We start from the raw sequence: 24,345 nt of genomic DNA on the forward strand, positions 1-24,345 counted from the left end.
GGTAAAACAATCTAATTAAAGGTAATCACTAATTAATGTTAATGAATCTCTTCTTATATGTTACCAAATTTCAGAATATATCCCATCTTGGTTTTACAAAGAAATGTACAAATTACTCTTTTTAAGTATTAATGAGTCATTTATGCTCGTATGAAACAGTTAGGATTATAAAAATCAGTATGGTAATTTATTAAGGTAAATAGTGATTTACAGGTTGTGCTTAAAATGTGTGTTTACTGTAAGTAACAAGTTACTTGTGGACCCAACATTATGGAATCTCCAACCATTGTGAAATCAGTCGTTTAGTCAGTCATCAAGGTTATGATTGTACCGTTCTTTGGTATATATAAATATCAACAAATATGAATGCATACGTATGCGACTTAACAGTTTCAGTGTTTATATTTCTGTAAAACAAACCGGTGAGAAAATAGTGGGCTGAAATGTGTTATTCAAAATTAATTATTGTATCATAATTATGAAAAGATCTGAGGTGGATACCATATACAAGTGTAATGAAGCATGATTTATATAATACGTCAGGATAAATCTCTTGGCATCCGACTTACAAGTAAAATCTGTTTAGATAAGTTTTACCAATTTCTATGGGTAATAAACAACTTTTTTTTGTTTCTACTTTAAATATAGAAAATGAATTTTTTGCTGCTTGCAAGCATTTAATTCTTTCTATTACACAATTCATAATTATGAAATTTAAACTATTCTAATAATAATCACTCTCTCCTTTTCATATTTTAAACTATTCTCTTACATTCCACAATACCAAACAGATATTCTTTATTTTTTATCACTAATACTCAAAAGTTTGATTAAGTGATAAAGAGTTTCATATTTTGCACTTTATAACAAGTTGTTTGCTGTTACATGAGAACGTTTTGTTTTGAACAGATATTATTCACTTACAAACAAAATCAAATACCAGTAGCATGTAAGATGAAACTTAATAACAAAGCGAATTTCACTACGCATTAACATTTTATTAAGAAATTTTTTCTTTGCATATTCCTGATTTTTTAAGAAAATAATTTGAAATCACTTCTTAACCAAAAATAAGGCAAAATTAAATATTAGTTTTCTTATTTGAATAATTTAGTCAATATACGCTAAGAAAAAACATTGTTGTAGAAAATATTAGAGCTCCGAGATACCATTGACATTAACAAAATTCAGTTTCAAACTTTTTTCTTTTATGGTAGTATAGTGTGTTCGTAAACGTTTTTCAACAGCTATCCTTTCATTACATATATAAATACATAAAAATTTCGATATTGTCTTCATACTTTCATATTTTCAGAAGAAGACGATGAGGTGGAGGTTGTTGTGAATTCATTTTGGATCGATACATCATGAAGGCACAATACAAAATGAATAACAATATCCTAATAATAAGAATACTAATTTGAACACTATAGAAAGGTATATCTAAAACATCAGTGAGCTAAACAGAAATAGATTAAAAATAACGATTTAATATAATTAAAAGAAAATGCTAAATTATAGTGAATGCACTTTTTTTTAAAATATTTATGTGATCCCTTATTTTTACACAAACCTTAGCAGCTATTCCATTACGTTATGGCACGTTTATCCCAAGGTTTCGTTTTATATAAACAATGAAGAAAGACGTTTAATGCCCTTTTCAGAAACACCAAAAACTCAGAAAAGCTTATTTACAAATACTTGGACATTTTCAATTTTCATTTATAAAATACAGGAAATTTATTGCCAACAATCAAATTTCTCCCGAATGGTAAACAAATTTATACTAGTCTGTAATAAAGTGTTTTGTAGATCTAATATTATACCTAATACAAAAATTGGCCATTTCCAAAACAAAGAAGATTAAAAAAGGATAAATTCATTCCCTCTCTGGTAAAATAACTATCGATCAAGCCAAAAGACTAGTCTTGTTAGACAGCTCATCGAGAAATAGATTCTTCATAGAACATCAAAATCCCAAAAGAACAAAAGATTACAAGAATGTACAGAATCACTGCCACTTAAGCACAAACTTCCAATTCAAAAAAAAATGTTGTCATATCTATAAAAACAGGTGTAATAATCCCGTACTTCTTACAAACTTATACTTTGAAAATTCGTCAAAAAACTTCAATTATACTGCCTAGGTTTACCTTTAGGCCATACTTTTTTATTTCTTTTCTAAATTGTATTCTTTTTCAGTTTCTAAATTGTCTGAGGTTTCGGAGATGGAATCTTCTGATCCTCCGCATTAGATTACGGAGGGTGTCTCCTTGTCGACATCAGATGATACCGACATGGCTGGTGCGGTGAACATTGCATCAGAGTCTAGGCTAAAAAAACTCGCCGGCAAAATGGTTGGGGTGGCTAAAGAGCCCCTGCCCTCTCTTTCAGAGGCCTCCGAGCTTCCAGAAGTTCAATTGATGCTTGTCCATCTTTCTCTTTGAACTTTCATCACGTTGTTTTCTTTACTGATTCCCTGAGTGGGAATTTTATATTTTTCAACTTTTACCATAGATGCATAATGTGAATATAATATCTCTTATTCGGCTTAGCTTTATTTTCTTTACCGTTTGTAAATTCTTACAAATTTTTTGGAGACATTTCGTTTTTTCTGCGTCAGCTTTTGACTAGTTTTTCTTATCGGTCACCTTTTCAATTTATCATTACTGTTACATTCGACCATGTTAGCTAAAGCTGGTGCGAGTTCAGAGATTACGTCCTTTGGTTTAAGGTAACTGCAAGAGTTTCAGGAATTTGAGCATAAGACGCAACCTTCGTTGATACTACTAAGCACGATTTTTCTAGCTTCGGAATGGTCTTTACTTCCTAGATTGCTTCTCTCTCCTTATAAATCGACCCATTTCGCGTTCTAGCAGAGCGATCCCCATGGCAGTTGAAACAGGCACGGGTTCCCGGTTTACTGTCATCTGGATTTAGCGTATAACCACAAGGAAAAATCTGTTTTCTAGTGCATCGCGCTGTAGTATATCCGAATTTCTGACATCTATAACCCCGAAATGGAGTCGGAATGAATGGACAAACATCCATTTAATGAAAGCCTTTTTTTTTTTAAACTTGAGTTTGTTAAACGTCAAGAAATGCGACGTGGAGGTATACCTTCTCCATTCCGTCGCTGACATGCAGCAACTCCTTGTTCATAGAGTTCCTCTACAATTTCTTCTTGTGTGCAGCAAATCTCTGCACACAACTACTCTCCTCGAGGTAGTTAGCGTATGATGTGGTACAACCTCAATGTTTAAAAGTGTAATCTACTTGGCTTTAAGTAGCCGTGACGATTATAGGTCGTTGACAGTTTCAAAAACAGCCCATAGCAGTCTTCCTTGTCTCCTTAATAGGTTCTCCTGCAGCTTCTGTGATCTCTCAAGCAGTCATCAAACAACTGATCTTAGTAAAATCTCCTTCTTTCCTCTTTATCACCAAATATTTTGGCAACGCTTCATTAAAATTTGATCGAAACTTAGTTCAACTGACTCATGTTGAGCGGCGCAAGACTTCGGTAAAGCAAACTCACATCAGCTAATCCTTAACCCGGTTCCACTACAAGAGGGATGAATATTCCCCATTTGCACTCATCCAACAAAAACGAAATAACGGTTATGCCTCCTCCGTGCTGCAAGCAACGAAACCGAAAAGCACAACCGCAACCAGTTCGTGTAGCTCCCCTGGGAGTTCCTAAGCAAAAGTACTGCCCGACATAATTGAATAGTACCGAAGTACCATGTTGTTGCTCGACCAGGACGAGTGCGTAGATGTAATTGCACGGATGAGGAGTTGAGTTTTGTCCGTGGCAATCTTATTATTAATATTGCTGTTGTTACTGTATTATTATTTTATAAGTCTAATTTTGTGGATAATTTAATAGTGTGAATAATTTATAAAGTAAACAATTATCGTTGGCATATACAGTATAAATTGAAATGAATCCGACCAAGTTATTGGAATAATTGCATCTAAAGCAGTCGGTTAGGTTAATTGTATCTAAAGCTTGGACAATTTTTGGTTTGGCATTTGCTGTGAACTAGTATGCAGTTGACTCTAGAATTTAAGGTGAACTAGCGCGGTAGGAAAAATATAAGGAAGTGTGCGTAGGATTCATTTCTACCGCAACACAACAATAAGGTTTAAAATTTACAAGTAACGCTTAATTGGTTACCTCACAGTTAAGAACTAATCCTTGTAACACACACATATAAAATTTATTTAAGTTGTAGAGTGTGACTGTCTTTTATGGAATGAATGCAGTCTTCCTAAGACAAACATCTAAATTCTGCTTCTTTATTTTACTTAAATACTAGTGTAGTAACAAACTTATATATGCGTTCTCTCTAATATTATCTACCAACAAACTGGGCCAGCTAAATTACTATAGCGTAAACTGTCTGTCTTTCTTTTAATTTTGAAAGAATTTCTAGAATGTTTTTTTTTAACATAATACACTCGTCAATAAATTTGCTTAACGTAAAATTTAAAATTTTAACGTATCACATCATTTACATTTATACTTCTTTAGCTGTAGGTTTTACTAAAAATGTAAAGACTTAAGACAAAGAAAAAGCGAGAAATTACTTTATCGGAACGTAAAATTTTATTAGCCAATGCAACTATTTATGTTATTTTAATAATTATAATAACATTATAATTAATTTAGTATAGTTTTAAGGTGATTTTTTTTATTATAAGAGCTGTAGAATAACATACTTTATTTCTAGAAATAATAATTGTTTTTTTTTCTCTACTTTCTACTTATTTAGTCGAAAATGATGTTAGAAATGTTCTTGGCCAATATTTTAATTAATAGTTAAGAGTATATACATACTAAACAACTAATTAGCAATTTATTTTAGCCGTTTTTGGGAACGTATACATTTTCTGTAACAAACAAGTATGCTATATTGTGATAGCATTCTATTAATCTGCAATGTCTACCGTAAAAAGGTAACTGAAATTTATAAATGAACACAGTAGAAGTAAAAAGTACGCTGGTCACTGTTGATAAATGAGAAGGTCATTAATGTGATGTTACCAAGGTTGTTACTGTTAACAGCAATGTGCAAAAACACAGATAAACAGAGTACTTGTTCGATGTCCATAAAGCGTGCAATATTAACCTAAGCCAGCCTTATATTGAAAACTCAGTATCTCTCCCTTCTCAAATCAATGTGTTTTTTTTTTTTTTTTTTTTTTAATTAAACAGTGTATAGTTGGTGATATTCGAGGAGTTATAAGTTAGATATTTTACATGTAACGTACTGACTAAGACACTAAGTTCATGGTGTATAAATAAAAAAATGATGAAATAACTATTAAACAGTGATAATATTCACAAAAATATTTGTATTTCACTCTTTTTACCTATATTTTATTTTGGGTAATTAATAAAATAATTTAATAGAATTATATTAAACTAATGTAATTAAAATTACTTTTCGGATTAAATTTAGATATAGAGAGAAACCCCTTTTTATATATAATTTACCACTCGCTGGCCTCCGTGGCGCGAGTGGTAGCGTCTCGGCCTTTCTCTTACGAACAGTCTATTTTGTAGGCCTTCTCGTATTTCAACTTTGACGGAGATACAAAACTAAAAATAGTAAAATAAAAACTTAAAAAAATTGATGCAACAAAAGAAAATTGTACTGAAAAGGAAAAAATAATTTTTTCACTACACGCTCAATACATTCTTTGAAAGTAATTTTTTTTAAGTTGGCTCAAATTTTAAATGAATTGTAAGAGCAGGAAATAAGAATTACTAATTTAGGTGTGCACGAGATACGTATTACGAAATATGTTTAAATTTGACGCCGATATCAAATACATGTGAATACAAATAAATGTAAATATTTATTATATTAACTGTTTTATATGAAAACTCTCGTGAATAAATAAATTTAAATATTTTATTCTAATTCTGTATTTAGAATAATATCCCGGCTCCAGAATGAATGATGGTATGTCCAGTGAACTGTTTCTTTGCGTACATTACCTTAAAAGCGTAAAAATAAAAATATATTTATAACATCATTCAACGAATATTTACTTTTTATTGTATTGTAATCAATTTATGAATTCTGCTCGCACAGTACTAATTTAATAATATTACTGATTATATATTTATTTAAAGCAGGTGGGAGTTTATATATATATATACTGGTAATATCTGTTTTTAAAATGAAAGTAATATTTGCAATTATGATTGGGTATCAACTGTTTTTACATCTAACATTTGCTAAACAAGAAATAAAAGAGAAAACCTTACAATTTTACCCTTTTTATTAATTTATTCAATTTTAAGTCCAATTCATTAGAATTTTTATGTTTTCCCTTTTTTTCATGACCTTTATTTTATTTCAGTATCATAAATATTTTCCGGTTTTGTTACATAAGGAACTTATGTAGGCTTATTATCGATCATAAAAATGTAAATATAAGGGTGTAAAAATTTTATATTATTCATTGAATTAAGATTTAGGATACATATATTCTCGTTAGGTTTTTATATTACTGGTATTATTGTTTTATCTTTATATCTCAAATATTTTACTGGGGAATGATTTACACTCAAATCAGTTAGCAGTATTGTTATGCTGATTGTATGAATAATTTCAATTCTGTTTGTAGGTTAGGGTTCTCATTCTGTCAGATAATAACAGTAATAATAATAATAAAACCAAACAAAAGAGTTTCAATTTACGCGTTGATATATAAATAACATATATATATATATATATATATGTGTGTGTGTGTGTGTGTGTGTGTTCTATTTTACTCTAAAATTTTACTGCCGCAACTATCGGTTTGTAGCACTGATACAATTCCCTACTCCTCCAATGACATCTAAATTACTTTTTTTTGTTTTTCTTGTACTAGTGTTCATAAATATAAATAATTTTTCTATTTTTGGCTTTAAAATTATTTTCATCAAATACAATTGTGATATTATTAGAGTCTGTTAATGTTAAAAGAGTAAAATTATTTATTATTACAAAATACCATGACAAACATGTTTGTAACCAATTAATCTAAATGAGGTATTAGTTTTAAAACAATATATAAATAAAACTAATTAATTTCCTAATAATTGTTATGTACATTGTTTATATTACCCGTTTTTTTAATTAGAATTCAACATCATTCCATTTTTGCTTTATATTATTGTAAGGTTTTAATTAATTGCAATGACTTAGTCTGATCAATAAAATAATAAACAACTAATAATTATTTTTAAATAAGTAAAAGATATGTATACTTCGTTTTTATAACGCTGAAATCAGTTTTAATTAGTCACCAAATCGATTATTAATATAATTTATTTAAATAAAACTAGTTATATGGTCTGAATTTTAAGAAATACATTTCGCAAAAGGTAAGCTACAAAATTTTTATATATTTTAATGATACGTGTAACTCTAGCTGTATTATTAAATGTAGATTAGCTATGAAATGAAGTTATTTTACCTGCATTAATATTAGTTATTGATGTTTATTTAACCATATGATTTATTTAATATATAATTTATTTTGAATAGTATGTAACCAATCTAGTTCTACAACATGTAATTCTATTTGATGCATTTATATCACGTTATGCAGTCGCAATAGCAATGTTATTTAATGGAATTTATCTCTTTATTTTCATTGCATGCCTGTTTGTTTGAGTGTGGTTGTGTGTATGTGTGTATATTTTGAGATAGAAATGGGAAATGGAAAGCTGGAATTGTTTTTCACGAAATTGAAGCTCATTTGATATCTACAACACGTACAGATTTTAAGAGCAAAAACTCTGTTACAGTAATCAAACGCCAACGGTGGGGTGTGTGGTGGAAGAATAGGTTAAAAGGCTAACTCAACAAGGGACAACTGGTAGATAAGTAGAAGTTTTTTTTTACTAAAAATCACAAATACTATTCGCTAACAATAAAAATAAACTATTTTTTTTCTTCGCTAAAGAAAAATTCTATAAATATAAATAGCATTAGTTGTTTCGTTTATAATTTTAAAATTAGTTCCAGAAGAAAAACATTCATAAAAATTATTTTACTTAAAAATAAAATAATTTATTCAGGTCTTTCTTTTCTATTTAAACTTGTTTTTTACGTAAATAACTCATTTATATTCTTTATACTTATATACCAAATTGCCCAAGCTTAGGAACAAAGCTGCTAAATAAAATAGTTTAAAAAGCGTATTCATGACTCAGTATTCTATTTCATACAGAAGACGTATACCTTATACCTTATTAAGAAGTAATAAACAATACGATTTACAAAATTTAATCGTGATTTTTGATGATTTTTTTTTAAATGTTGCTTATTTCATCCCGTTGATGTAATATATAAGGTACAAGTTAATCCAATGTATCTCAGAAAGTACAACTGACGTTCATCAATTTTTCAGATATCAATTTTATACCCTAAAGACATTTTGCAATGTATAGAAAATCTCGTTACACTATTTTCGGTAATTGTCGATGATTTCCCGACTAACTAATTCTGACTAAATAGTCACCAAATTGACAGCTTTTGTATTCACCTTACAGAAAAATATACTAAAAGTATTTGTGCAGAAGCATTCAACGTTGTTCTGTACGATTTTTTTTGAACAGTATCTAACGGTAATTTTTTTTAATATTACTTAATTTTTATTTGTTGAATATTCCAAACACTATGGAAAGATAATATATTTTATTTATATATTATTATTATTATATTATAATAATATTTTATTATTATTATTATTATTATTATTATTAAACCCAGAGTCGCCGCCCTCCTACCGCCCATTGTGTATGCTTGACACAGCTGGGAAGGTATTGGAGAAGCTGTTAAAGAAAAGACTGGTTACGGCGATGAATCAGGTAGGTGGCCTGTCACCTAACCAGTACGGTTTCCGGCAGGGTCGGTCGACCCTAGACGCAATTCAGGAGGTTGTTGAGGCAGTGCGGCGAGCAGAGGACCACAATCATTTTTCGTGACGTGTGGTCCTTCTCGTTACGTTGGACGTAAAAAACGCATTCAACTCCACACGGTGGAGCGATATGATTCGTTCCATGTGCCTCAATACCTTCTGAGAATGGTAGACGCATACCTGAGGAACCGCGGTCTCATTTACGAGACCGCAGCAGGCTGGCGTAGGACTACGATCACGTCAGGGACGGCGCAGGGGTCGATTCTCGGCCCCCGACCTTTGGAACACCGTCTACGATGGCTTGCTGAGGTTGGAGATGCCTGAAGAATCTGCCTTGGTTGGGTACGCTGACGACGTTTCGCTACTTGTCGCAGACAGCAACGTGGAGCGCGCCCAACTGAGGCTCAGTCGGGCCATGCACAAAGTCGGTGCCTGGCTGGACGATCATGGATTGTCTCTAGCTCTCAGCAAAACGGAGATCGTAGTTCTCACGAAGAAACGTATCGACACCCTTCTCTCCCTGCGGGTCGGGGTAGAGGTTGTCGAGACCAAGCCGGCCGCAAAGTACCTCGGTATGATGATTGACCGGAAACTCAGCTTTGCTGAGCAGCTTCGTACAGCCGCCGACAAAGCTGCGAGAGCCGTAACTGCTCTCAGCCGGCTTATGGCGAATGTCGGCGGACTGAAGGCCAGCAGACGGCGATTGCTGATGTCCACGGTACATACCATCCTATTTTACGGGTCGGAAGTGTGGGCCCAGGCATTAAGAGTTGCGAGAAACCGGAAGCGGCTCGCGCAGGTGCAATGCACCGCAGCCTTGCGAGTCGCTTCCGCGTATCGAACGGTCTCCGAGCCTGCAGTACTTGTGGTCGCCGGCGTCATACCCATTCCTACTTTAGCAAGGGAGCGCCAGGCGATCTACAGGTGGCGACGGGCAGGCGAAGACCGGGTGACCATTGCCAACGAGGAACGCACTCGCACGTTCCTCGCATGGCAAGAGACCTGGGACCACGAGACCAGAGGACGATGGACCGCAAGGCTTATTCCTCTGGTCAGACCGTGGACGGAGCGACGGCATGGAGAAGTGGAGTACCACATGACCCAATTTTTAACGGGTCACGGGTACTTCCGCGCTTATCTCCATGTCATAAGAAAAGCGCCTTCCCCCGACTGCCTGTATTGTCCCGGTTTCGGGACGACGCTGAGCACACCTTTCTCAAATGTGCTCGGTGGGCGGCAGATCGAGGGACACTAGAGGTGGATCACGGAGCACTGAGTCCCCACAACGTGGTTGCGATGATGCTCTGTGACTTGGGCAGCTGGGAAAGCGTAGCCCGATTCGTCGGCAACATACTCAGGGCCAAAAAGGTTGACCTGGATAGTCCTGAAAATTAGGTAGCACCTAACAGGCTAGTATAGGAGGACTCGACCGGAAGTAATGTGTTAAACGGTTCCGGGTCGAACCCTGGTAGAAAGGGGGGTGGTTTTAGTAGGTAGTCCGCTGATAGTGATAGGATAATACCATCAGCGGGAGCCCGACACTCCGTGCGTAAATGCATTTCCACCTCCCTCTTAAAAAAAAAAAAAAAAAAAAAAAAAAAAATTATTATTATTATTATTATTACTACTGCTAATGAATAATTTTAAAAACATTTTCTCATAAAGTTTCTTTCCGAACAATATTTTCTAATTATGTTTTAATTTTTCCTTTTCGATTTTGTTACGCCTTTGACACCATTCTGTACTTTTCACAGTAAGCCAAACGTGTATTAAAATAACATAACAGCTCTAATTTATCGTTTTGCCGTAGAATAGGTTAGTAAAACTATTTATTTTTCGATTAGTAAGTAATCTTCGAAATACCAAACAATTAATCTTTAAATGTCACTACGCTATTGAAATGAAGATAACTTGAAAATTATTCTTCATAATTATTTTTAAATTGAATTAGAATAAAAGTTTTTGGAGAATATCTTTTCAAGAAATATTTTAGTCTTACAACCAAAAATAATAATTACACAGAAAAACATTTTTTGTTTAAATAAACGTTTCTAAGATAGTTTATTGTATAATATTATTTCAAAAAGTCTTTTATGAAGTTAAAGTGAAAAAAAATCAATAAAAATTCATATAAATAGTGATAAATGTAGCATAGAAGAAAAAGAAAGAATTTGTGTTTATCTTCCAAAAAATTAATATAAAAAATTGCAAACATAAACTACTGAACCTAAATTTTTTTTAAAAATAAAAAAAATTCACCCAGAATTTTGTTCTAAAATTATTTAGTTTTTTATTTAAAAACTTTTTCCTTATCAAAAATAAACACCCATTTTTGGCCTAAGTTCCCGAAATGGGCGCATAAAGCATTTTTGGGAAGAGATGGAAACACGGTTGTTTTTAAGTTATTTTATTATGCATTGGTACAATATATAAAAATGTACAATAAGATTGATAAATTGTAGTTTAAAAGATTTCTTTACAAAAAAAAGGAATAAAATTTTTAAGTACTTAAATGTATTTTAGTTCTAAAAAATTAGATTGTTTTGTATCTGATAGTAATGAATTTTTAAATAATTACCTAAACATTAAAAATTAAAAAAAACAAAATTTACTTTAATTTTCAAAATGATATTACAATAATTTAAGCTAATAGTAAAAGGATAAAACACAGCGAGATGAATTTTTTATTTCTAATTTTTCAGTCGCTGTTCATTAGAGGTATAGAAAAATTTGATCTAGAACGCCCAAACTGGTGACTTAATTTACCCAGAACGCGCAATTCTCTGAAATCTATAGGTATTAATTATGAAAGTACACGTCATTTTAAATTAATATATACAATCAAAGCTGATTGAAATGCTCATATCTGCTGGAAATGATGTTACTCACATCCACATGTCAAACTACGAATGTAGATTTAAAATTAGTTTAATAAATTACACTCTAAGTAATGAACCTTATTCTGATCAGTTATTAAAATCATTCCACTAATTTATTCCTCTTTATTACCGAAATTAAATTACTAAATTATTTAAGATTATTTCACACACCAGTTGAAGATTTACATATGCTGTTGTCTACGATCAGGATTCATCACAAATCACTCAATTCTGTTGTAGATTATTGCTTTGTATTATACTTCTTAATCAGAGAATTATAATAAACTGGTCTTTATAGCACAAGCCCTAGATAATCAGTTTAGAAAATGAGAACTATTTGTTGATATTGAAAAATCTCAGTTGAAAAAAATTATGGAGATAAATACAGGAATCATTAGCTCAGTAGATGAAGCAACCCTCCCAAACCCAATTTTGGGTTACGTTAATATTAGATAATTGGAATGATAATAACCCACCGGGTTGGTCTAGTGGAGAACGCGTCTTCCCAAATCAGCTGATTTAAAAGTCGAGAGTTCCAGTCCTAGTAAAGTTAGATATTTTTACACGGATTTGAATACTAGATGGTGAATACCGGTGTTCTTTGGTGGTTGGCTTTCAATTAACCACACATCTCAGGAATGGTCGAACTGAGACTGTACAAGACTACACTTCATTTACACTCATACATATCATCCTCACTCATCCTCTGAAGTATTATCTGAACGGTAATTACCGGAGGCTATACAGGAAAAAGAAAAAGTTGGAATGATAATGATATCATACGGAATATTAGTCGGAGATCATTGTTGATATGTTACTTGCACCCACTGTTGTTGAATTCATCTATAAAATATGCTACAAAAAGAACATGTATAAATCACTGTTGGAGAGTTGCGTGACATACTGAACTGAGTTATAAACAATGAAAGAGTTTTCAAGAAAATGTTAAAAACTACGGTAATGATATTGAATTCGAAGTTATGAAAAGTTACAGTGAAATATGTACGATTGGAAACTTCCAGAATATAGAATATAGAAGACGGTTTAGAAGTAGATGGAAATAGAGGATATACTACAACATATGAGAAAGAATGGATTGATAAGAATAGATGGTTAGGTAGTGAACCTTGGCTTGACTGCAAAAACCAGCTGCGACTATTTAACTCGCCGTTGAAACATATATTTAAATATTATTTATGAAAGTTGTCTCGGCCAGAAAAAGCATTTAATGAAATCTTTAAAGTGAGAAAATCGATTAATTTTTTTAACAGAGAAGAATACTTTGTATTCTATAGATATAAGAAGAGTTGTGTATTTTGTAATAAAGAATAATTCAAGTCTGAATAAACTAAGTTATATAATAGATATTTGAAATCTTAGAGGTAAAATTTAATATAATACTAGTCTATAAACTTAAAATATGATTCAGTTTAAGGAAGGATTTATTTAACAATGTTATAGTTCCGTGTCGTATATCTCTTTACAGCATCATAAAGGTATTTTACTCTGGGACAAACCTAATTTGGGATTTAAGTTGCTGTATCGATCCGATCTTCCTTTTGCCTAAAGGCTACTACAACTTGTGCTTACATAATTTATTTAGGTGTTATTACCTGAAAAAATATTAACTTCTATTCTTTGGTTTTTATTTTTGTTTATTGATTATTCTATCAATATGTTAGTAATATTTATTATAAAGAAATAATATTAAAAATATTGACAATATTTAAACGAACGTAATTCATTCGATAATCTTGGTTGTCTGGACATCCTTCTTGTCTTCATAATCCTTTCAACCTGTAAATAGACCGGAAACTCTCCGATAAATTAAAAATTTTTGAGTAAAATTTTTACGTTATTCATACTTTAAAATTGTAAAAGATTTGAAAATTAAAAGTATATTTATAGTTGGTATAGTACTTGGCTCTTTTCTAGTAGTGGTTGCTGTTTTACCAGCCCCAGATTCATAAGCAAGCAATAAATTTTAGAATATCAGGGAAGGGAGGAAGACCAACTTTATTTATACTTTAGATTTTACTATCTCTCAGAAACAGATCACGTTTTGATAAGAAACGTTTCGGTTATCTCTGTATTTCAATTTTTATTAAGTAAAGGAAAGCGTGGTTGAGGGAAAACGATGTCCAAACATCATAAAAACCTATGTTTACCATCCACTGACATACTTTTATGAATACCATTTCTTGAATTTGTGATATAAAATTTTATTTTATTTAATTTTTCAAATTGTACATACTTTTCTATAATTTAATATTCTAAATTATGTTTTGACTAAATCTAGTAAAACAATAATTCTAATGAAGCAGATACCACTACAAAAGTAGTGGTGGATTGGAAGAAAAAACAGGCAGTAGATATTATTATATTAAACAGATATTACATATTACGTAGACATTGAAGTAGATGCAATTAATTTGGAAATAATAGTTTACAGTTACATTATTAAAAAATGCATTCACACGCCCCCCTCCCCCACACACATGCATATACATATATATATTTATATATAAGAAAAGGTAAATTTTTGCTAAAATACCTGGAGAATTTTGAACCTTCTTAACGAAGTTGGCCTTCGAAAGCACAACACTTTCTTGTAAAGAAAGGTTTAGATTTACTATTTCAAACATTCTTAGTGATGACGGGTTAGGGCTATAGTGCGATTGGAAAGCAATGAGTTCAAAATCTGAGGTAATATTGAGTTTTTGCATGAGGTGGAAGGTAGAATGTGTTTTAAAAATATTTCGAATGCCACATTGAATTCATATTAATTAAAGAGATCATAGGGTACAAGGGACCCCCGAAATATATAAAATGCTTAACGTTTTACTGACATCCGATCACTTTTAAAAAGAATGATTTGAATATCGCCAAGGAATGTTACTTCCCTCATGCAACAAATATTTTGTTTCGCCTTTAAGAAAATATTTTACTGTTTCCCTAGACAGATAACAATTTTTAGAGAATTGTTTGAATATTGCAATATTCGTTTGAGAGAATATCGAGAGCCTGGACGGCCTTCTTGTCTTCGTAATCCTTCCAATCTATAGTAAGACCAGAACCTATTCGACAAATTAATATTTTCGCTATAACTTGTTTTAAATATATATATATATATATATATATATATATATATATATATACATACGATATATAAATTGGGGTTCTGTTGGATGTCATAATTTATGGCTAGCCTGACACTACGGGATGAAATAAGTTTTGCAATGGTGAAGTAATTTTTTTAAAACGTTTATTAGTCCATTAAACTATATAGACAAGTAAATAACCAAATTAATTTTATATCTTCTTATAATATCATAAGTTAAAATGATAATTTTTAAATTCAAATGACAGGTCTAATTCTACCCGTTGAATTTATTGACATTTAACCTTGTGTAATATTTAATTTCATGTACGATCCACCAACGACTGCGCATTTTTGTTATGGTTTTAGAATTGGGTCGCCCCTCTAATGCAATAACATGTAACCTTCATTTATATCTTCTCTTATTAAAAATTTCTCTCTTTTTTTATTTTTGTGTAGCTTGTTTGTTGTTGCAAACCTCTACATAGGTGATGGACTTCTTTTTTACAATGAAAGAATTCTTCCCAGGATCCCAGGAAATGCTATTTGACTGTAGTCTTCATTATCCAAATTAAAAAAAAATTAACAAACAAAATTTAAAAATATAATAATTATAATACTCGTAAATAAAATTGAAACACCTATTTCTCTATTGTACCTTTTAATTAGAGTATAGGAATAGTAGCTTAACTATTTTTCAGTATTAAGAAATGTAATTACTACTTTAGGAATTATTTGTGATAGTTATTGGTTTAACTTAACATAAAATGTAGCTTAATTTCAAAATATGTGAACATTAAACGTGATTCACGAAAAAACTACTGTGCCAACTTAACCAGCAATTTTCCTTTATCTCTTACTTAAATAAAAATAAATAAACAACTTTTAAAAAAAAATAAAAAATAATAATAATTCAAATCTGTACTTTAATATTGTTTCTTAATCATAACAAAATATTAATACCGATTTAACTACGTTTAAAATTACATTATGTTTTAAAACTGAAAATTTATACTTTACGCTAGTGTTGTTAAAAGAAAATTACTCTCTCACTATAATATCTCAATAAGAGTATAAATAATTGAGGAATAACTAAGTGATGAGATTTCATCTCAGTCTTTCATTTGGTAGGTGCTGGGTTTGACTCTTGGATATTTCTCATACGCTAACACGTAATATTTTTCATAACATTCCCCCACGTAAAATGTTTTAGCTTATGCGGTATATTAACCGTTTAAAATATAAAGCTGATAAGGTGATAAAAGAGTAAAATTGACCAAAACAGGTGTAACACGGAAATAATTAGAGATGTAAGCAAGTTTGTTTGATGTTTAGTTTTACGTACTCAATAAAATTCTAAAGAGGTTTGCTGAGTAGGGTTTATAGACTATAGCATATGTCAATAGACTTGCAGTTGGGAGTGTGAAAGAAAGGTAAAAAAGTGTTTGTTGCAAATATCTTTAAAAAACTGTTTACTTTAGCAAAAGCTAAAATAAACCTATCTATTTTATAAACCTATCTGAATTCCATATTATTTTGATGCTTTTTTCTCAGTACGGCAAAAAGTATCCGTGTCATATTTAAGCATATTTTATTCCTCCAGCCCAGTAAAAAGTGTCTAAATTTGTTTCCAAGGTTAATTAAAAAATTAAAGACAATAAATAAATAAAAATAAAAAAAAAATTTTTGATAAGTTTTCCTGTGTTTTCCTCTAATTATCAATAAATAGCAATCCCAAGTTCTAGATTTGTTTTTCTTTCGTTATTGTACCTTTAAAGTTGACTGAATTATAAACAAAATACACAAGGAATCGATAATTTCTTTCTTTTTTTTTAATTAATAATTTATTGATTTTTTTTAATGAGATTTTATAATCAAGAAAAATAAAAAGAAATTTTTCGGTGGAAAAAAAATGGTTTTTTTAAATTTCTTGTTTAATCAGAACTTTTTGTATCATTATATTTCGATGATTTTTAGCTGTATAATCACGGAGTTCATTAGAACTTCATCTGTAAGAGGCGACGAAGTCAACGAACTACGTTTACAGTTCTAAACATGACCTAACCTAACAGTGAAATGAAAATGGGAAAAAAATAAAATAAGCGTGAAAACATTATATTTCTGTTCAATTAGATTCGTAATAAAGAATACTTTCAAAAAATACCTCGAATTTTGTTAGACTTTTTTTCCATCTGATGAACTACGGGACTCGAATATGTTATTTTATTCATTTTTTTAATCTACTATTACGAATCGCGCCGCTAGATAGCGTACAAAAACTTGATTATATACTTGAAAAATAAAATTTAAAAGAAAATATACTACAGCTTGTTTTAATAGCAATTGCTATGTAAACGAAACTACTGAAGGTGAAACAATTTTTTTAATTCCCATCACTTCTTCTGAAAAAAAAGTATTAGTTTACAAGAGATTATATTAAGAAAGGAATAAATAAAACAGAAATAGATTCGATTGTTAATATCGAATTTTACGATAAACATCGAGGGTAACATTTTCAAAATAATAAGAACAGTATTACATCACGGATCTTCGATTCGTAAAGGTCATTATACTAGTTTTATTAAAAAAGGAAAAATAGGTTATGAAGTGAATGATATGACTATCGACAAAAATAATCGGCCGTGAAATTCAATTTCTTTGTTCTAGGAAGGCAATAAATTTTAATAATAAATCCATAAGATAACAATCAGTAATTATTAAAAAAAATAAAAGAATAATCTAACAAAACACAGTTATATCCAAAAAAAATTAAAATTAAATTGTAAACCGTACGGTAAAAGTCTTGCAGATATCATTTCTTCCGTTCAAAAAACAAAAGTTTCTCTAATATAAATAAAATTATTTTTAATTTTTTTAAACGATACTAATATCAAAAAAGGTAAGACACTACATTTCTATTATCAAAATCTGTTATTAATATAGAATTTTGTTTAAAAATAAATACATGTTTAATATATGTAATAGACATTAGATATACAGATATATACAGATAGATAATAAACAATGTTTAAGCGTTCCATATAATTAGCAAAAAATAGAAAAATTTGTAACAAAACTCTTACCGGCCCGATTTCATTTATTAAACAACGTATAATCATAAGAACTGTATTATTTCTGTAAATGTGATATGTATTATTTCTTTCTCATTGCACTGGGATATATTTTGAGCGATTTAGATAATTTCAGAGTTACATTAGAATAAATTTCATTATAGCGAGATTTTTTTCAATTATTCTGAGTAGTTTTTGGGAGTTTCTTATTCTATTAAAGAACGCCGTAATATCATCCTTAGCTATTTACACATTTGGCTGATATAATCCACTCATATTTGTTCTATTCGTACATCAAAATCCAAACAAACAATTTAATTTTTTATCCCTAATTAAATGAACAGTTCTGGATGTAATAAGATTATATTTTTAAGAGAAAAGTTTTGTTTTGATGTTCTATCACTTAATCTGATGAAATTAATCACTGTTAATTTGAATGTAACAATAATATTTTGTCCACTTTTTAATGTAAAAAAATTAAATTAATATAATGGTGTTTTAATTTACTTTGTATAAATTTTCCCATTTTTTCAATTAATTTTTCGTATGAGACAGAACATTCTTTTCCATTTTTAATTTCCTACAGCCATAGATCTAGAGCAATGCTACAAGAAGGAAAATGGAAAATATGGTAATCAGTCAAAAAAATAGGGTATGGTATGAGTTTTTGCATTTCTTGATATTTCATGATCCAGGGACTCCAAAAAACACATATAAGTGGATTGTGATGTTCGTACGTATGTACGTGTGATGGAGTGTTTGATGCTTAATAACTTTCGACTAACTAAACCGATTTTGTTGAACTTTTGTAGGAACTCGTATATTAGCGGAAATTTTCTGGTAAAATATCAGTCAATACTAGGGGGTGGGAGGATTTTTTGGGAATTAATCTTCTCAAAATTTTGCAAATATAATCCCACTTTATATTAAGCTCAGTACATGAATGCATGCCTAACTTAACATTTAAAAAAGAATTGCCCCAAATTTTCCCTTTCCAAACATCGAAAAAGCTATCTTTTTATTTATTACATATTTTTTAACCAATATTTTATATATTTCTAGGTATACTATTAGTTAAGTGTTTAAAAAAATACTTTGAGGACAATATTGATGATCGGGAAGCGATCAAAGTTTAAAAATATCGATCTTTTTTATTTTTTTAAAACTTTTTTTGGTCTATTTAAACTTTTAATAATAATAATATCACAATATATTCATCATAATTCACCACTCACCCGCCAACGAAAAATATATATAGGTAACTTTTTATTGGTAGTAGATTTTTCAGTGAGTATTTTTTAGTTTTTTCCATTTAACATAGTGAAAGTAGAAAAATTGAAAAAAAAATCTTGGTAGCAGATTTGGGGATAGGGAAGCAAAAAAAATAAAATAATACCTTTATTTAAACATATAATGATAATTTTTCGATAAAACTCCATCATAAATTACCCCCACCTCAAAAAAGAAATCTTAGGTAACTTTTTTCATGTATCATTTTTTTCCTCTATATAAGAATAAATAACCCATGCCAGGAAAATATTACAACTTCGTTGTCATTTTTTTTTAAGTTCATTTCAAAAAAATATAATATTGGTATAATATTATTGTGATTTGATATTTCAGATATATAAATATATATATATATATTTTTTTCGAATATTATGTATGCCCCAATATCAAATAAAATACTTTTATAAATAAATAAATACATCCACCAGGTTCAGTTGAAATAAAAATGTAAAAATATTCAACTAACTTTCGGATTTCTAATCAATCATCAGTAGTCAAATTTACAAATTACACACAAATAAAATAGGGTTAAAATATTTTTTTAATTAATTTACTTAGGACGTACACGAATATACTTGTGTCACAGTTCAAACCTAAAGACTAACTAAATTATTAATTTATTACGTCAGGTCTACCAATTTAAACATTGTATTATCATATTCAATTTGTTTATAAATAAGTTTGTATATATTTCTATATTTACCAATAATATTTCTCTGATACATTAGTTCTTTTCTCATTATTATTTACTTCCAATATTTTGAAATTATTATATGTTTGTGTGAGTGTGTGTGTGTGTGTTTGAGACTAAAATTATTTGGAGGTCCTTAATTGTTACCATTTCTGATATTTTGCGACATTTATTCAAAAGTTGATTTGAAATTACAAGTCACTACACAAAATTTTGCAATTTAGGTTTACCTAGACCAAAATATAGTGGTAGAATTGTTTTTTCACTGAAGCGCACATTATCTAATCCAATGTTTGATGATATAATCACAACATGATTATTATGGTGGACTATATATTATATTTCATTATTTTAAATAAACTATTATCTATTATCTTCGTACAATAATTTAATATTCTTTCTTGTAGTAGTTGACAGTTTATAAATAATATTTAATTCCTTATTTTCTATTCGTTGTTACAGTGATATGTTGAGCCCCCCCGGATGAAGAAGAAGGAGGCGCGGTGTCTCCAATTAGTCGGGGTAATGTTCCCCTCGGCGCTCACGTGGATACTTGTGGCGGCTACTACTATGACAAGAGCAGGTAAATTAATACAATTAGTTAGATTAATTTGAGGAAGAGGTGTCATTCTGTCAAGTACACGGAATTATAAACGAACAGCCTATTAATTAGCTTCATTCCAATCCTAATGCACAGTATAAAATTAGAATTCCTTCCCTCACTACCGAGATGAATTTCGACAAATTAAACGATCTTATACAGTGATAATGTTTGCCAGACTCTAGTATTTTAATTGCAAATGTACGAGACAGTACATGATACAACTTGTAAAACATCGGAACATGTCGTATAGATTAGAGAAGGCCGGCATGATAATAGCATTAAATGAAATTTTTTTGAAGAATAATCTCGAAGGCAATTTATAGACATGATTTGAGGAAGAAAAAATGAAGAAATATCAATAAAAAGCGATTCTAAAAGCGATTGTGTAAGCTGATTGTAAATTAGAAAGAAAAAGCTGCCCAGAAACAGATAGCCGGATCAGGTGTAGGAAGATATGAGGATAATGGATGTGCCTGAATGGAGAAGATTTGTTATGATTGGGATCCACGGGAGAGTGTGGTCGAAGGGTTAGCCAGTGCTCGCGAATGAATGCAACATCGGATAAAAAAAGGATTACCGCCATATTTCTAGTTATCGTTGAAATTAATTTTCGATCAAAAGATTAGTTTTTTATTATAAAGTCTAAAAATTAATTTCAAATAAAAATAAGAATTATGTGAAAAAACACGTATCTTAATTTGTAAGATTAATCTTTTGCAGACAGTTTTAGCTTCATTTCGACTTTTTTCCTTCGGTAATTTACTGTTGACTGTATGAGTTTGATATAAAGATATAATATGATGTTGCCGTAACGTTGTATTTTGAAGAATTTTTTTATTTTAATAAACGAAAGGAAAACGAACAAAAAAGACAATGTCCAAGTGTGTAAGATCCACTGAAAAAATTAATTTTTAACTACATGTGGATTTTTTTATTCTATCAGCATCAGGTAAGAAGGGGGAAGGAGAGAAAAACTCTGTGACTTGTGTGAAGTGAAAATGAAGCGAAGTTACCAATAGTGATTATGGAATGGTAGGTAGAGGGAAAGAACGGATGAGGACGGTAGATATCGACATGACAGTTACAAAGGGTTGAGCAGAATGGATAAATGTATACAGTAAAACCTGAGTTAACGGGATTTCGCCGGACTGAAAATATTTTTCGTTGTGAACAGGATTCCGGTGAATACAAGGATGAACTAGCAGATTATTCAATTAAAAAGAAAAAAATGATAGAGTACTTACGAGAACCCCACTTCATTTTCAGCAGTTGATTGTACAGAAGTTTGTTAGCGAATTCGTAAGCACAAAATTTCCATCTTATGTTAGCACGTACAGGAAAGTGTACTACTAGACTGTAGAACAATTTTCGTATTTTAATATAAAAAATCTTAAATTTAGAAACTGATAATTCTGAAGAATAACGAATTTCAGTATCTTAAACTAATACAATTCAATAAGTAGACATAATTTAAATTAACCTAACTGTACTTTATTACTGTTCATTATGTAATTTAGTCTTTACTATAAGAAAAAAATTGGTTATTTTTTTATATTGAACGTTTACTTTTTTTTAGCTACTCTGTTTTCTGTCAACATTCTGGCTTTACAAATTATGTTAAACAACTCTGAATCATTTGCTATAAGTGAAAATTCTTGAAGCTTTAATAGGCTGGATAATGCTGCAGTGTATGATCTAATTTTTTTATCGTTCGTTTACTGTTGTAGCGTTACTGTTACGGTCCTCGTCGTCAGAATCGCTATTGTCTTCATCAGCTTTATCTTGATGGAGGTCAATAAATTAATCTATATTCTCTAAGTTAGCATCTAATAAGTTGTCCCTAATAAGTTGTCCATGTTAACAAAATCTTCCGAAATTATATCTTCAACCTGTTCAGTTCTTCCTGCAAGTCATCAAATGTCGTCGTAAGTTCCGTTTCTGTAGCCGTGTGCAATTGAAAGTTTGCTTTTTGGAAGTGGTGTTGAATCGTCTCTGCCAATACGCATTTAAATGCTTCCGACAGCCAAATTATAGCGTCGAGCACTGATATAGATATATATATTCAGTTGAGTAGTTGACCGTGCCGTTTCAGTAGTTGCTAACAGTGATTTCATTAAAAAATCTTTTTTTTTTTCCATTTGTTAACGGTGTTAGGGAGAAATACCATTTATGTACCCCCACAAGTGGGGGAATGTCAGACTCCCGGCTAGATTATGATATTTGGAGCCTATGTGTACCAGCACCCTACCAACTAAAACTCCTATTTCACCGTTCCTTCCCACCTGAGATTGGATCCGCAGTTAAGCAATACGCGACCCCGGGGGTGTCCGCAGAGAGCTGTCTATCGCCCCTTCGCTCTCCGGTCAGTTCTTCACCTGTATTCAGGGCTCACTCTCTTTTATCTTCTCTCTTTTTTCCCCTAATTCTCCTTTATTTTCTATATATATATATCAGTTTATAACTTTGCTAGAACTTGTTCTCAGGACTTCTTTCTCTTTCATCTCTTCTCTCAACTTTTTGTTCACTCGTTTCTCTCACTTATTTGCTTTCTCTTAATACATTAGTTTATACCTTTAATGGTGCCTGCATATGTATTCTTTTTTAGTTTAAACGTCATCCTAACGGACGCATGGAGTTCCCAGCCGCTCATTAGAACCGATACACCTAGGCATGCCGGCCCTCACGACCGGAACTGTCAACCCTTCCATATCATAAACCCCTTGAGCGGCCCTCTGCATTCTTAGCGCGTATTACCGCCGTATAAAACGGGTTGAACGCCTTCCACCTTTCTTCCGCAGACAATATAACCAAATTATCAGTATTCAAACCAGACAAACCGTATATATTCCTCAGACCACTCCATGCAACGCACGCAAAAATAGTGTCAGTCCCAGAACGAAATATACATTGGAGAATGACACGCCTACTAAATCTGAATAAATACTCCTCAAACGCGCCATGGTCAGTGAGAATCTGTGTGAAATCCACCTCACCATAGCCTCTAGCCGACCATGCTTTCACATCATTAACAAGCTTCCTTGACCATGCCGAGCCGATTCCTATCCTCCATCTAACCTTCCAATCATTCATGACCAATACGTCGACCTCTGATCCGTCCGTCCCATTATATTTTAAGGTGCGTGCTTTAATCTGTAGGTCTACAGTAGTGTAATTTGAGACATTTAATTACACCCTGGTCCATAGACTGGGTAACGCTTGTCGTGTTTGGTGGGAACCAAGCTAATTTAACATGGCTTAATGCAATATCCGGATGACACGTAGCGTTATCTAAAAAGAGAAGAAAGTGTCTATTTTGCTGCTTCATTTTGTGTTAAACTATTTCAACCACTCCTCCATCATATGCGACGTCATCAGTGATTTTTGTTGTATCTCCATACCACAGGAAGATTATCTTTATTAATGTTTTTAAAACACCTTGGCTTATCAGCCTTTCCAATAAATAGCGGTTTTTTCAGTTCTCCTGTCATAAAACCGCAAATAAAAATTTTCAACCTTTCCTTGGAATGCTTCCCTCCTGTACAACGTTCTCCTTTCAAGCAAAGAGTCTTACTCGGTAATGCACGATAAAAAAGTCCGGTTTCGTTCCCGTTTGCAGTATTTCTAGATTCGTAATTTTCAGACGAAGTAGCAAGATTTGTTTTCCAGTCATTTAACACACATCTCCAGCCTCGAACATACTTCTTTATACACAATTTTATGCCGCTTTTTAAAACTTTCCAGTCAACCATTTGAAGCGCTGAAATTGGTGATATATAATTCTT

The 24,345-nt window shown here is 31.2% G+C and overlaps 1 protein-coding gene across 2 annotated transcripts in view; it reads left to right on the top strand.

Moving 5' to 3' along the window:
• LOC142320960 (zwei Ig domain protein zig-8-like) overlaps positions 1–24,345 on the top strand; it is a 970,121-nt gene that overhangs the window by 798,430 nt on the left and 147,346 nt on the right. The window contains exons 7-8 of one of the 2 annotated variants that reach the window (XM_075358949.1): positions 7,814–7,884; positions 20,422–20,542. In XM_075358949.1, coding sequence (XP_075215064.1) covers positions 20,443–20,542 — 100 coding nt within the window. In that variant the 5' untranslated portion in view covers positions 7,814–7,884; positions 20,422–20,442. The remainder of the gene's footprint in view (positions 1–7,813; positions 7,885–20,421; positions 20,543–24,345) is intronic. The other variant, XM_075358948.1, reaches the window with a different exon arrangement.

This window comes from Lycorma delicatula, chromosome 3, assembly GCF_047948215.1.
Source record: "Lycorma delicatula isolate Av1 chromosome 3, ASM4794821v1, whole genome shotgun sequence".
Lineage (NCBI taxonomy): Eukaryota > Metazoa > Arthropoda > Insecta > Hemiptera > Fulgoridae > Lycorma > Lycorma delicatula.